Genomic DNA, 16373 nt, shown 5'->3' with positions numbered 1-16373 from the left:
GAGGATAGCAAGTTAAAGTCTTGTTGTAGAGCTGAGGATGCTCGAGAAGTTCTCGATATTAGGACCTTTGTCTTAATAAATATTCAATTTTTCTCTGTTATGCTACCTTTTTAGGTTTTCAATTAGTTTTGGATTTCAGAGTTTTGTGGTTGTATAATATATCTTTGTATGTATGACTTCACTAAAGTCCAGTCGCTCCAAGCACGAAGCTCTTACAAGGATTTGTGAGGAAATGTTTGTAGCAAGGGCGACCTTGTGAGTTGTTTAATTGAAGTCAAATGGGAGTTACAAGAAGTATATCTCTATCAAGGAACGAGAAGTCAACTGGGATATACACAGATAATTCAGAAAATAGAGGTGGAGAAGACATTAAGAAGAATGAGGATAAGGAAAGAAGTTTACGCAGACGACATTCTTATTGAGGTCTGAAGAGGCGTAAGGAAGGTTGGTATTGATTGGTAACATATTTATTCACTAAGGTTTGGAGGGCAAACAAAATACTGCAAGATGGGAGAAAAAACACCTTAGGAAAGGAGACTCTCTAGGCTAGTCGAATGATCTAGGGATAAAGTTTAAGTAATACCATGAAATATTTGGAGAGTGAGAGCCTAGATTGGGGAAATGCACAAGCATTTTGTAGAACCAGTGTTGGTTTATGCCGAGATGATCTACCACAAGAACCATATATCTTATGAGACAAATGATGAAATATTACATGATGATAGTAAGAGAGCCGATTACGCTAATTTGGGTATGTGATAGGTCGATTAGAGGATTTATGAGTAAGGTAGTGGAGATCCGGATTATGGATATTTTAGTCTAGGGAGACGAAAGATGACATGGGTGGAAGGTAGTAGTAAGACTGTTATGAAGAAGTTGGGTTTTATAGGAGCATATAACATTTGATGATGGAGGTTGAAGATCTATGTGGATGACCACTAGAGATAAAATCTTGGCTCGTACAGCTGACCCCTTATGGGGATTAAAGCTTTGGCTTTGTTGTTGTGTTCTTCACAGGTTGATTTATAGAAGAAAAAGCAAGAATCTTTCTTTAGAAGAGAACCTCCTTATTGTAGTTGTTTTTGAAGAATCTCTAGTAAAATAGGCTTTCTAGAAATGTTGTTGGGGTTCAAAGTTAGGATGATCTTTTAACCGGATATAGAAGGTCTTATGAGTCAGTATGCTCTACCTAGAGATGTAGCCACGTTTCAGGGAGGCTTAGTCCTAAGAGTAATCTACAGATTATTTGGGTTTCTTGTTCCCAAAGATAATATTTTTTTTTGGTAAAATGTAAGAGTATTATTACCAAAAACATTAAAGAGCCACCATACAACCTAAACTGCACAAGCAGCAACAACGCTACCAACAAACAACCCCAAAAAAACACAAACTACACAAGAAACTTATCTAGCACACAACAAATCCACCCACTCCTATCTTCTCTAGACCACTTTTCAGTTACAAAACTTTGCACTCTATTACATATAGTCTGCTTAATCTTCTTAATAACATTATCAGTGCAGGGAAACTTTAGCTTCATAGACAGCAGCATTCCTAGCACACCAAACATGGTACACAACAGCAGCATTCCTAGCACACCAAACATGGTACACAACAGCAGCCAGGGTAGCATAACACACTTTCAATCTTCTTTTACTTCGAAACTTTCTACCCCACTTCTTCCAAGTTGTAAAAACACTTTCATCAGCAGCAACTCTAATTTCTAACCAGTTCATAAGACCTACACACACTTTCTTACTAAAAGTGCACCTGAAAAGTAGGTGATGGCAATCATCAATACGCTGACAGCATAGGGCACAGCTAGTATCGACACAGATGCCAGCAGCAGCAAGCTTGGATCTAGTTCTCAATTTACCCTGAGCAGTCATCCAGGCTATGAAGGAATGCTTAGGAACATTAAAGGAGTTCCACACCCAATGAGACCATATAACCTTTTCTCCTTCTTGATGCAACCAGTTGTACCCAGCTTTGATAGTATACTTATCTCCAGTGTTAAGCCATTGATTCCTTGTGTAAGCAGCTCTCATCTTCTCTTTAACTTTACAAATCTAGCATTCATAGGAGCTTTGTAGTCCCACCACTCGGTGTCTTTAATATACACTGAATGAACCCATTTTATCCACATCAGATCAGCCTTTTTTGTGATTTGCCAAACATACTTTCCAATTGCTGCAGCATTCCAACACTGACATTCTCGAATACCCAGCCCACCCCTACTTTTAGCAAAGCAAATATCATGGCAGGCAACAGGAGGAGGTTTAGATGTATAGACTTTACCTTCCCACATAAGCTCTGCAAATCTCAGTAATAGAGTCAAGCACTCCTTTAGGCAACCTGAGCTCAATAAGTGTGGAGGCTCATTAAAACAGAAAATGTCTTGAGCTCAGGGCAAATAATTCTCTTAAGAATTATGTCAACCAACAAATCACAATCTGTTTTAGACAATCTCTTAGAGGTAATAGGCACACCTAAGTACCTAAATGGGAATTTCCCTTTCTGAAATCCAATCACTTGCAAAATTCTGTTATGCACTTCTTCAACTACATTACCAAAATAGACATCTGCCTTCTCTTGGCTGGCAAATAGCCCTGACACTCTTTTCATCATGATAGCTGATTTTACCTTACCTTTGCAGAACAATATCGAATCATCTGCAAAAATGAGATGGGTGATCTTCAAGTCAGTACATCTGTAATGAAAAGCAAACTCAGGCTTCTTATGCATCTTAGTCATCAGCCTTGAGCAATATTCGATGGCTATAACAAACAAGTGAGGTGAGAGAGGATCACCTTGTCTCACTCCTCTCTTCCCCTTGAAAAAACCACACAAGTTCCCATTAATGCTCAAAGAGTAACTAGGAGTAGTTACACAAAGCATAACCTATTTGACAAATTTTTCAGGGAAATTAAGACCTTCCAACATTTCCTTTATAAACTCTCGATCTAAGGTGTCATATGCCTTCCTTAGATCAACTTTCATAGTGCATCTAGCAGGCTCAGATTTTCTTTTATAATTTTGTTATCAACTAACATCACTTGGACAGATTAGAGAAGAAGATTAAGAAGTAAAATGGACTTGATTGATAATTTCTGGAAAAAACAGTAAAATAAGATGATAATTACAACCTTTCGAGAGGCTTGTTCTCTCCCATTGAACTCTTAAAAGTTCACCCAAAATACTACTCAATATTCAACATGATTTCTCTCTTCCTATTCCATTCTATTTATAGAGATTTTTACTCCCTAACTCCCTAGCTTATTCTTCAAGCTACTACTAAAAACTAACTAGTTGTTTAATACCAAAAGTGCTCCTCTCCCTAGGCTAGTCTATTACGAATTTCTCAACATATCTTGGCATATAAAGATAATATGAAAGATAACCCTCTGCAAAGCACTCCGAAGAGGGTCAATTATCTCAGGCAAAATCTTCTTCAATCTCCCACACAACATCTTGGAAATGATTTTGTACAACACATTGCAGCATGCAATGGTTCTCTAGTTCTCTACATCTTGAGGCTGGTCACACTTGTGGTGTTAGTCTGTCTTAGGATCTTTCCAAAATTGAAGAAATCTAACACAGCATGGCTTATATCATCTCCTAAAACGCTCCATGACTTCTTGTAAACACAGCTTGAATAGCCATCAGGCCACGGGCCTTTATATCATCAATATTAAAGAGAGCCTTTTTAACATCATCAATACAGAAAGGTTGTAGCAACATGTCCTGCTGAATACTATTTAATCTCCTACCTTTATTCAGCACACTTCTGCTTACCTTTCTTCTAGACTCTTTGTGCAGTGCCAAGCATACCAACATAAAAATCCATAAAAGCCTTCTCCACAAGTTCTTGATTCTCCACCCATGAGCCAGGGGAATCTCTAATCCTGTATATATGAACTGAGCCCTCCTTTTTTTCAAGCAGGCATGGAAGTATGCTGTATTGCTATCTCCTTCTTTCAACCATTCACATTTCACTTTCTCATGAAGGAAAGCCATTCTAGCTTGATTCAACTCCAAATACTTCTTCCTAGCTTCAGCTTCCTTAGACTGTAGATCATGATTAGTCAAGTCTCCCTGCAACTGCTTTTGAATACTAATCATGTGTTGATAAGCAACATCGCTTCATTCTCTATATTACAGAATTTACTTCTATTCAACTCATATTTCAGCCCTTTTAATTTTTTCACCACTTGATACATTGCACACCCTTCAATCTGCTTCTGCCATACTCTTGTCACTATGTCAATAGATTCCTCAGTCCACATATTATAAAACCTCAAAGCTCTATGTTTGTCATTTTGAGGTCTCTCTAGATGGACAATACAAGCAGAGTGGTCTAACACACTCTGAGGTAGAAAATTTGCCAAAGCATAAACAAAATTTCTCCCCCATACATATTGACAAAAACTCTGTCAATCTTAGAATACACCAGAGGGTCTCCCTCTTGTTTGTTAGACCAAGTAAAGAAAGGACCAACAATCTCCATTTCCTGAATTTCACACTCCCTTAAACAACTTCTAAATCCCTCAACTTCTTGCAAAGTCACAGCAGATCCCAATCTCTCATTAAGATTAACAACATTGTTAAAATCCCCATAAATCATTCAAGCTTCCTAGGACACCTTAATTCTTTTTAAATCCTCCCACATAATCTGCCTATCAGCCATATCATTTGAGCAATACACCGAGGTAAAAGAGAAGCACCTCCCTGGACCCTTGTGTTTTACTCCCTTCGTCTTTTATTAGTTTACCCCTTTTGACTTTTGACACTATTCACATACATGACTTTGACTATCTTTTGTAATTTGTATTTAAGGAAAATATAGTCATGTGAGATCTTGTTGGATTCGTCTCAATGTGTATTATCCAAATATCAACTTTTTGTAATTTTTGCTTATCGAAAATTAGAGATATTAAGGTTCAAATTAGTATCTCGGCAAATGTGCCCCAAAGAAAGGGGTAAACTAATAAAAGACGGAGGGAGTACTCTACTATGAATATACTAAGCCCTACATTCAATGACATCAACTTCAAATTTATGAGGCAACCAAATCATCCATATCCTCCCTCCCTTATGATAAGAATAGTTTGCAACAATACTCCAATTAAGACAAACTCTAGGGTAAACCTTAGCAACATTATAAGGCTTAACCCTAGTCTCAAGGAGACTAAATAGCCCACAATTATGATGATTGAGAAGAGTTCTCACATCACCATGTTTATTTAAGCTTTTTAGTCCCCTAATGTTCCAGAACCCCACCCTATCCTATCCATTAGGAAACAAGGCCTGACCTCCGCGCTTTTGCACAACTTGCTCAACAACATCCATTTCCACTTGCTCATTAGGTACCCTCCCATCTACATGTGAGTTACTACCAGAAGCATCATTCATTACACCTGTTCCTTCCTCTTCAACACCCTCTTCAATTGTTGCCAACCCTGGACCTTTGTTAATAATTTGCACAGGTTTATCAAGATGAATAGCCTGAGCAGGCTGCTGAATAGTTGCGTGAACTTGTGGTTTAGGCTTTGGGATCCATTGCTTTTGTGGCTTCAACTTACCTTTTGCAACTTCAAATCTTTTCTTTCTGCATTGCTCCATGTTGTGTCCAATGCCTCCACAGTCACTACACAACACAGGTTTACACTCATACAACACTTGTTGAGAAATCATCTTCCCATTCTCATTACAAAAAATGATTTCATTTGGGAATTCCTGATCTATTGACACCTCAACCAGCACCCCTGCAAACTCTAGAATGTCCTTCTGAGCTGTTGCTCTATTAGTTCTTATAGGCTTTCCAATCACCCCTACAATGTTATTCAAAGCTGACAGACCCAAATATTGCAAAGGCAAATTTGGCAAAGTGATCCAGGTAGGCAAAATCTTAACATGGCCAGCATTTAAGTCCATATTAGGTGTCCATTCTTTAACAATAACAGGTTTACTGTCATACAGAATAGGACCAGGACCAGCTTCCAGAGATTCTTACAATCAACGGAATGAAATCTCACCATAAACAATCCTGATTTCATCATAGCTACTTTTTCAACACCATATTTCCTCCAGATCCTCCTTGTGAAGAAGTTGACATGGATGTGAGGTATTAATAAGCCTAATATGAAGAAGTTGGGTTTTGTAGGAGCATATAACATTTGATGGAGGTTGAAGATCTATGTGGATGACCACTAGAGATAAAATGTTGGCTCGTACAGCTGACCCCTTCTTATTGGGTTTAAAGCTTTGGCTTTGTTCTTGTGTACTTGTGTTCTTCACAGGTTGATTTATCGAAAAAAAAGCAAGAATCTTTCTTTAGAAGAGAACCTCCCTATCGCAGGTGTTTTTGAAGAATCTCTAGTAAAATAGGTTTCTTAGAAATGTTGCTGGGGTTCAAAGTTAGCATGGTCTCTTATCCGGATTTAGAAGGTCCTATGTCAATATGTTCTACCTAGAGATAGAGCCATGTTTCAGGGAGGCTTAGTCCTAAGAGTGATCTACAGATTATTAGGGTTTTTCTTGTTCCCAAAGATAAATTTCAGGGCTGCACAATGGAAGTGGTTTCAGATGGGCATACCTCCTGGGGTCGATTGTTGGAACTTCTGGTTGTTTCTAATCTGGATTTCTTGGCTTTGTAATTACGATAAATTTTGGTCCCAGGAGCTTCTTTCTGCTTTTTGTGGCACCAAGACTTTGTGTTGTGTACTTAAACATTCTTAAGTAATCTGCATGATGTGTACTGAAAAGATAAATCTTTCAGCTGACTCTCTATGAATTTGGATTTGTAAGAATTGGGAAATCAATTCTGTAAGATGATTCCTTTTCCTATCAGAAGACATCATAGTATCATACCATACCAATGTATGCTTATGCTTGGTTAAAGCAGGGATGGGGAGGGGGGGGGGGGGTCAGATCTGTGGTGCCTCATCTGTAAAATTTGAAGAGGCTGTTCTAGTCTCACTCTTTGCGAAGAGGCTGTTTCGCATGGACACTTGATTAAAAAGGTGAGTAGCCTTCTGTCTCGCAATGTATAAGCAGTTAGACAGTTTCTGTGCATTTGTAAGATTTACTTCCCATAATTATTAAGTTCTTCTTCTGTCCTAAACCTATGCAATTCTATTGTATTTAATGCTCTTACCAGCATTATTTTTGAGGTCAAAATACTTTTATTGTTCTAGTGACCTAAAGGAAGACAAGAATTTTTTTTATCTATGACTGGCGGAATCCTGCTTTTCTTTTTCGTACCTGCTGCGACTCTGCGCAATGACTTGATAATTAACATGCTTTTCCGGTGTGACTTGGCGATTCAATATCTGCATTGCAGTTGTCAGAACTTGTGAACTTGGAAGGTTACAGCGATTGGATACATCTCGTTGCAGAGTTCACATCAAAGTCCTTACAGTCTTGGCAGGTTAGTTATTGTTATAATGATTTAAAGAAACTCACGCATGCCTAGCGCCCCCCCCTCCCCCCTCTCCAAGATGTATTCTTTCCCCTTTACTTTGGTGTCATTAGGCAACTTACATAATTTGATGGTTTAATAAGTGCTAGCTGGTAGACCCTCTGATATTATGTGTGTTGTTTTGATCCATGCATATATATTAAAGAATGAGTGTAATGCTTAATAAAGATGACTGAAGCACCCTCGATATTATTTGCTGAAAGAATACTGCATAAGGACTAACACCGGGAAAAAGGTGTTTTGGAAGTATGCATCTATGGGAATGATTTGGGTGTATAGATTGGAACAAAATTGTAGTAGACTAGCCTAGGGGGGCAGGGGCACTTTTTGTAATAAACACTAGTTATTATGTTAGCTTGGGGAGTAAGACAAGTAGACTATAAGTACAGGAGATGAGGGAGGGAAAAGATCATGAAGAAAATTATCCACGGTAGGAGCCATCAGAGGAGTCACGAGCCTTCCACCTAATCTGCTTCCTCTTTTATGACCAGTGGACCTATCTGTTCCGCCTCTAGTCCTTCTACCGGCAAAAGAGCTGCGAACACCACCTGTAAAATGACCCCTAAAAAGGTTGGAGCCACCAACTGTCCACTGCATGTGGCGCATCTACCACCAGACTTGCCACCATTAAAAACTTCCTTCACTTGGTTTTCTTCCTCCATCTCTTCTCGAATATGATTCAGCTCCATTTTGATTGGAGCCAAATCGTCACTAATTATTTTCTTGAGGTCCTTTTGGACGTCTTCTTGGAATTTCTTGAAACCCTTTCTGATTATCTCATTCAAATCTTCACCGAATTTCTTTTGTCTCCACAACAGCAAACGCCAATTTTTTAATTTGGGCTAGAACAAAGTGGGTTAATCTAGTTCCATAGTAATGATGGTCTGCATTCGGGTGTAAAATAAAAAAAATAGATCATCAAGTTTTCGAGTGACTTGACACACTCCCCAAGTTAACATAATAACTAGTTTTAAACCAACAATAATTTTCTTCATGATCTTTTCTCTCCCTAATCTCCTCTATTTATAGTATACTTGCCTTGCTCCCCAAGCTAACATAATAACTAGTGTTATTACCAAAAATGCCCCTCCACCCCTTGGCCAGTCTATTACAATAATCACTATTATCCATAATAAGGCTCAAGGGGTGGAGGTCTTATGGGATCAAATTGTTTTGTAAGTTTTCTGGCGGTTGCTCTCAGTTTTCAATGTTCTGTGCTCAGTGTTAAACAGATAGACTCCAGTGATTTCTTTGAGGAGGATGGCGAGTCCTCTTGCTGTAATTTTGTGTTTTCCACGTATTGTTAATACACACTCCATCCAGATTTTTGTTTGACTTTGGCGTGTCTTAAGAATAATTTTCAGAAATGGCTTAGAGACAAAAAAATGTAAGAGAAACTGTTATGATGTAGAAGGGGAAAGGACCATTTTCGTGGTATAATTGCATAGTCAAATAGGTGGGTTGTAAAAGATCATGGCTACCATAGTGTGTATCCTTCAAACATTCACATTAATGAGCCGTTAATTCCGAGATTCCAACTCGCATCACATCTACTATTTAATAAAATAACATTTGACAACCACACTATAACATATCACATTAAACTACGTGTCCTAACAAGTGCCCAAATATTTTTGGGACATAGGGAGTATATATATATATATATATATATATATATGTTAAATTACTACGGTGAATAATCAATTATTATATGTTTAATTACTTAGAAATATTGCCATGAATAATCTCAACTTTTAGCAATCTTATCAAAATAATCCCAACTCTGGATTGTTTTGGAATAATCCCAACTTTGGAGGGTTGCTTTTCAAATTAATCCAAACTCTTATCTTTCTTGCCATCACTAAACCCTTTTGGGTTTATTGTGTATATGAAAAATGATAGTTCTGATTATTTTGAGGAGCTACAATGCAAAGTTGGAATCATTTCAGGATAATCCAAATTTGGGATTATTATGAAAAGATGAATGAAAGTTGGGATTATCTATGTCAATAATTCCTAATAACTTGGTCAAATAATTATTGTTTTTGAGAAAACCTATCAACATTGACAAGTCCTAATCCATGGGTGCAAACAATTTGGAAAAAGAATATGAATACAGAATACCTCGTCCCCTTATCATTATAACTTAACACAACTAGTAAATTACACAAGACCACACATGAATTCCTCTATCCTCTACACTCTTCTCTCTTCTTTGGTGTATGCATTGTGCAAGCTGATCTATTTTAAGACATTTTATGCTCTCCCTCCCTCCTTTCTTGTGAACCCTGATGTGGGAGAGCTTTTGTGGCAAAAGCACGGATTTAGTGAACGAGAAACAATCTAACCCGATAAGTCACTGTTACGTAATAGACGAAACAGCAAGAAACTCAGCCAGATGTGAATTTAATTGCGGCATTTGGTAGCGAGGTTCTTTTGGAAGGAATACTCACGATGCTGTTACAACTTGGATTTTTTGTAACAAAATGGTTGAATTTGATTCTTTGGTGCAGAAAGAAATAGGGTTGATGTGATGCAGAGAAAAGGAAAAAATAATTCTAAAACGTCGACTTATTCTTCGATGGGGAAGAGTATGTTTTATTTTGGGCTATGATGCGTGGTCACTTTATACTATAATGTCACATAATTCACCCACTTTCCGCCTCCCCCTGTCAATTGCAAATTGGTTTGCCTGTTCCAATTCGCCCATTCGCCCACTCACCCACTCACCCACAAAGGGGGTCCATTTCTGAATGCATACCCGAAAATCTGAATTCCATGCCCAAACCTGCTGCACATTCTGTAGCGAGCTCCGAATTCTGTGACATTGCTACTCTACCATATTTGTACTGACACTAGACCTGCCGGGTGCGGATGCAGAATGCAGCTCAGATCCACAAAGATGAAAGTAGATGCATAAGTTATTTGTAAGCCTGAGTGTCTGACACATAGAAGGTTAGAGAAGATAAGATAATTAAGGAAATTCTCAGATTCAGTGGTAAAGTTTAAACCATTGATCTGCAAAGTGAAGGTGTAATTTACTAAATCAGGATTTGAAGCATTGGGGCTTTTCTTCTGCTAGTCAGGCCGCTGATGCTATTTCTTGAGCATCAGCAGACACCTTATTTGGTAATGGCTGCTGGATATTTTCAGTTGGCTGTCGAGTTTTGCATCTCTTTCCTCTCTCTCTCTCTCTCTCTCTCTCTCTCTCCTGCTTTCCATGGGCTGTCATATTGTATTTTTTCTTCTCTCTTTTCGTTTCTCTCTCTACTAGATTGAGTATTGCTGCACCCTATTAATTATTGTGGCCTCGTTATGCGTTACTCTGCAAACTTTTTTGTAGGGGTGTAAATTGGTTATATTGGGTTGGATTTCACTAAATCCAAATTTAATCCAAAGTTTTATGGACTTAGAAATTAAGTCCAAGTTCGATCCAAACTTTTATTGAGTCCAGTTCAGTCCAAAAATTTTTCTCAAGTCCGAACCTATAGTCGGAATATTATATTTTTTTTTTCCCAATTTAGGCTCAAATTGTTTTCTCATGATTGAGATTTGCAAAATTAAACTCAGTACATCTATTCCATAAAGTAAGTTACATCCATCTTCAGAGGATATAATAAAATTCCAATTGCGAAATACAAGACCTAACTTGAAATAATAATTAAATTTTTCTCTTAAAATCCTAAGTTCTTAAAAATCAGCAAGATAACAACCCTGATCTTTTTTGAGAGAGAATGTAAGGAAATCTATATAGTGAGATGAGTTATGAATTAGCATAGGAGGCAGAGAGAATGTAAGGTAGAGGGAAAGTGAAATAGTGAGAGGAAGTGAGGAAAGTGGGGAAAGTGACGAAGGTGAGGAAGATGATTAATTAAGTCGGCTACTAGGTCTGGGCCACTCTGGGGTTAGAGATTTGTCATTCATGAATTTATTTAACAAGAAGCCAAAAGGGTAGGGTAAGTTTAGACTTTTCACTTTGGAGGATAATTGAAAATCAAGCACCGACTAACAAATCTAAAGCGGCAATGTTGAAAAGTCCGAGACTTCAAAATTAATACCAAAGACAGTCCGAAAATATATGGGCTCGAAAGTTTGAGTCCTAGTCCAGTCCACATTTTTTTCCAGCCCATTTGGACTGGAGTGGACTCTGGACTTTATGCAGTCGTCTTATACCCCTACTTTTTTGTTTGTACGATACACTACTACTATATGCGACTTCTCTTTTTCCTATTTCTTCATAAGTTATTTGGATTTCCTGCACAAAGTTCAATTGAGAAAAACAAAAATATTCAAAACGGAACCGTTCAACTTTTCAGGAAAATCAAGCCATCTGTGTAGTTTGTATACTTTTATTGTTTGTATCATTAAAGGAAAACATGTTAAAAAATTCAAGCACAAACTGAAAACGTTCATCTCTTGATACTGAAATTTCAACAATTCTGCGAGTCCCCAAGTTCATATTAAAAAAATTCAAATGTTCATAAACGTGTCCGCTTTTCGTTGAAAATCTATTTTCCCATGCTCGACTCTCGGACTATGCTCAATTCCAACTCTTGTATCTGAGTCCGAGTTTCAAAATCCTTAAACTTCCAAATATAGTCATGTCAAAGTTGTTTTCGGAACAGATGATATAAAATTTTGTTATCTTACGAAATAAAGTAGAACACTTGTTTGATCAAATAACACTTGCTATTTTGACAATTAATTTCGAGGCAGTGTAGAACTGTACTTCCTGTTTAATGAATTCCTAAAATAGAAAGAGCTGTCTTTTGTTTGTCAGAGAACTGGGAGATGTATTATACCTTTATCCTGCCTTGTATTGGAAAATATTCTATTTGTTTTGTTTCAATTCATTAATTTGATGGATGGTACATCGGGTGTTTACCCTTTATGCTATACGAGTTTACTTAACCCGTATTTGTTACCTTGTGAATGGTGTAAAAAAGTGGGCCAGCAGCAGCGTATACTACCTTTTAGGGTTATGGTCAAGGTTGGTAACATCTGTACCATATTTAAAAGGTGATGCGCCAAGTTTGCTTGATGAGTTTGTGCCGAAAATCACTGAAGGGTTCATCACATCAAGATTTGACTCTGTGCAGGTTTTGTCTCAAATGATGTTTTTGATAGTGGTTTTGTTTCACTTTCCAATTTGATTATGAAAGCTCATCTGTGTTTTTTGTTTTTTTTTTCCTTTCGTGTTCTCTATAGGCCGTACTTCCTGATGATTTTTCTGAAAATCCCCTTGACAATGTCGAACTTCTTCAGGATCAGCTTGATTCTTTCCCTTATCTTTGTAGATTCCAGGTTGAGCCTTTTGCCTTGGCTTTAATCTAATGCATTATATATGACTCCATGAAAAGGATCAGCTTCTAATTTGCAAAACATAGAGTAATAGAGTACAACACTACTCATTCATACTAATGGCATTGTTTGCTTTTGATTCATTTTTATGCAGTATGAACGCAGCAGCCTTTATATAATAAATAATGTGGAGCCAATTCTTCAGAGCTATACGGTACTCTAAATTGATTTATGGTTGAGACCTCCTCGTGTATCTTGGCAGTGAAAGCAAAAGATATTAACTAGTACGATATTCCAGGAAAGAGCTCAATTACCTGCCAGTGATAACAAGGAGCTGTCTGTAATGGAAGCCAAACTTGCATGGATTGTTCATATTGTTGCTGCTATCATTAAGATCAAGCAATGCACTGGCAGTAGGTATAGCTGACAACTACTGCTTGACCGTCTTTAGAAAGATGTCCACAAGCATTTTGTCTTATCTTTTTGTTTAGATACCTAGTAGAAAAGATTGAAAAATCATCACAAACCTCCCTTTTTCTTTTATATTGTGATTTCTGGATTATTATGACTGTGTATCATTTCACTCTATTGCAGTACAGAGTCACAAGAGATCATTGATGCTGAACTCTCGGCACGAGTTCTTCAGTTAGTAAAGGTTACAGACAGCGGATCGCACAGCAAGGTATAGCAACAGTAATTATATATAGTTCCTTTTAGGAAACTTTGTTAGAAACAACCTTTTAAATACATGTTTTTGCGAGAAACAATCTTTTTTTTAAAAAAACTGGCAACATAAGACCTTAAAAAATATGTTTTGTGAGAAACAACCTTGACCCATTTTCCGGGCATTGACCAAGTATTTTGCGGCTTCGACCCACTAAAACCAAACATGGCAAGGCACGTAACCCACAATTCTTATGTTTAGACCCGATTTCCACTCATATACTGATGAAGTCAACATCGGAAAATACTTGGTCAATGTCGAAAAATGGAGAAAAGTAGGGTTGAAACATAAGAGATGCGTTCATGTGCACTCCACATGTTTGGTTTTAACGAGTCAATGCTGAAAAATGTTTGGTCAATGCCGGAAATGGGGTCGAGGTTATTCCTTGCAAAATATTTTCTTCTTAAAGTCATCTTTTGCCAGATTTTTTTTAACTGACAAATTTTGCTTCCTTTTATTCTTCTGTTTTTGGAAAATGATACAATATTTGTACTTCATATTTCCAGTAAACTCACTCTATAATTATATTATTAATTCAATATTAAGTTGTGCTATTGTCCTTGTTGTTTTACTCTTCATTTTACCTCGAGTACCTATATCAAATCCTTGTGACGTAGGTATGGACACTTCGACACTCTATTTTGGGACAAAATCCTGGAAAAATTATCATAAATAGCCGAGTCCGGGTAATATATCTCACACAATCAAGTGTCGGGCTGTCAGCTATCTTCCGAAATCTAAACACTTCCGTACAAAACAACTATATAATCAACTAACTGCTACCAGCTAATGCAATAAGTTACCAGCTATCCCCTGATCACCAAAGAATGACAAGTCTCAAAAAACATTCATGTGATGCGCCATACTCGATTACTCGTATCTTAACAATAAAAGTATGAAGAAACAATCTTTGGGTAGGGTGAACTAGATATGCTCAACCTTACTCTTTGCCAGAGTACGATCAGTACACCATTAGCTGGAAAGTATCCAGTTATCAAGTAAAGTAGTGAAAGCAGAAGTAGGCCAACATTTTGTCGCAAATAATTATTATAGTCAGCGTTCTTACTCTTTAGGTTACCTGTAAAACAGAAACTATATTGAAAATCTCTTATTTTCATTTAATTTTTTCTTACTTATGTCTATGAGTGTCACTGATGGTGAAGTACTTCTGTTCTTACTTTATGATGCTTGTGTGAAGAGCTTAATCCAGCTTAATCCCTCTTAGAAATGAAGTTGTAAATACTCCTAGTTATGTTAGGAGCTTAGTTTTGGACGCGCTTAGGCGCAAGGCGGCAAGCAAAACGCATCCACCAGCCCAGGTGAGGCAGACGCTTTAGGGAGCCTTTTCTTGAGGCGCGAAGCGCACAAAGCGTCCGCCTTTGGTGTTGAGGCACGTGTGTGTGCCACCGTTACTTTTTTTTAAAAAAAAAATCACCTTTTGGTCGACTTCTCTTTCGTGTGGGATGAAGTTGAAACCCTAGATCTGCACGAACTTGGATCTTGGCCCTCTGTTCGCTACTGGACCTCGCCGGCGGTCGTCGATGGTCGTCAACCGCTCGACTTCTCGTCACCGGTGAGGCGGGTAAAGTTTATCTTCTTTACTTTACTTTCTTCGTTTGTACTTTTCTCTTCTTTTTTCTTTCTTCTTCTTTCTTCTTCTCTTTTTTGCCGTCTCCTCGGTGGTCACCGGTGGTTGCCGTCATCCTGGTTGTCGCCGGCGATTGCTGGTAGGTTATCTCCCTTATATACTTCTTCGTCTATTTCTCTTCTCTTTTTCTTCTTTCTTTCTTTCATCCTTTTCTTTCTTCAGCTCACCGCTTCTGATTTGGGTGGGATTATTTCTTTTCCATTTTAATTTTTCTTAGGTGAAAAAAAAGCTTGAGGTATTGAGTAGGTGACTAGTAATCTGGTACATCTCTGCCAAATCATATTTCCCCAAGGGAGTGACCAGTTATTTCTTTTCAATCCACTTACATGATTCTTTATTTAATTAGTTTTGGAGTATCATTTTAATTATAGTGGGCTAATATTGAAAACTTTGTTTGCCTTTCTATTTATCTAGTACTTTGACTTGTTCCGATGCTCTAGCGATGTAATATGCTTCCTTACATTCTTTTATGGGTCTTTAATATATTATATATGTTGTTTTCAGTATTGCAATGCATCTTATTTTGATTTATAAGTTTTTTGGCACCAAAGGTGCGCCTCGCCTCAGGTTAGGAGTATTGTCAGTTTCCTAGTTCTAGTAAGGATAGGACTCATGTAATCCTACTTCTATTAGAATTAGAACTCCTAAATATGTTAGTCGTATAAAGTTGTAATCCTAATTCTAGTTGGACTAATAGTCTAAGTCCTAGTTGGATTGGGATTCCTAGTTCGATTAAATTCATAGATTGGTTAGGATTCTAGTATCAGTGGTAGTGTTTGCTTACAAGGTTTTACTATCCGACTTGGAATAGGTTTTACATGTTCTAAGCCTATTAGGACTTTAGATTAATTATCTTTTAGGCGTGTGATTTATCTTTAGTTTGCTGATTTTATTTCCTAGTTATAGTTGCTTTAGGATACTTAGGTTATATATATAGTTCGACATTCCTTAAATTAAAATAAGTTTGAGTTTTGCATATAATTAACGAAAGTCTTGAGTTGAACAAGGGCTAGCAATTGGTTTCCCAGTAGCAAACCTAAGTAATATCCCTTCTAGGTCGTTGTCAATTCGTTCCATATACTAAAGACCACAAAAGGACCCAAAATGTGCCAAGAAAATCACATCACTTTACACATCCTTCTGAAGGTTTTTCTGGCAATGACCTGACAACTGAAGTTCAATGAAAGTAATTCATACTTCTTTTTGACAGTGTTGAAGTT

At 37.5% G+C, this 16373-nt stretch overlaps 1 protein-coding gene across 2 annotated transcripts in view; it reads left to right on the top strand.

Moving 5' to 3' along the window:
• LOC104907423 (uncharacterized) overlaps nt 1-16373 on the top strand; it is a 50637-nt gene that overhangs the window by 14300 nt on the left and 19964 nt on the right. For both annotated transcript variants that reach the window (XM_010696354.3, XM_010696353.3), the window contains exons 10-15: nt 7343-7429; nt 12427-12579; nt 12689-12784; nt 12936-12995; nt 13080-13198; nt 13376-13463. In XM_010696354.3, coding sequence (XP_010694656.2) covers nt 7343-7429; nt 12427-12579; nt 12689-12784; nt 12936-12995; nt 13080-13198; nt 13376-13463 — 603 coding nt within the window. The remainder of the gene's footprint in view (nt 1-7342; nt 7430-12426; nt 12580-12688; nt 12785-12935; nt 12996-13079; nt 13199-13375; nt 13464-16373) is intronic.

Source organism: Beta vulgaris, chromosome 4 (assembly GCF_026745355.1).
Source record: "Beta vulgaris subsp. vulgaris cultivar EL10 chromosome 4, EL10.2, whole genome shotgun sequence".
In the NCBI taxonomy this organism is placed as follows: domain Eukaryota; kingdom Viridiplantae; phylum Streptophyta; class Magnoliopsida; order Caryophyllales; family Amaranthaceae; genus Beta; species Beta vulgaris.
This window is presented reverse-complemented; position numbering and strand designations above follow the sequence as displayed.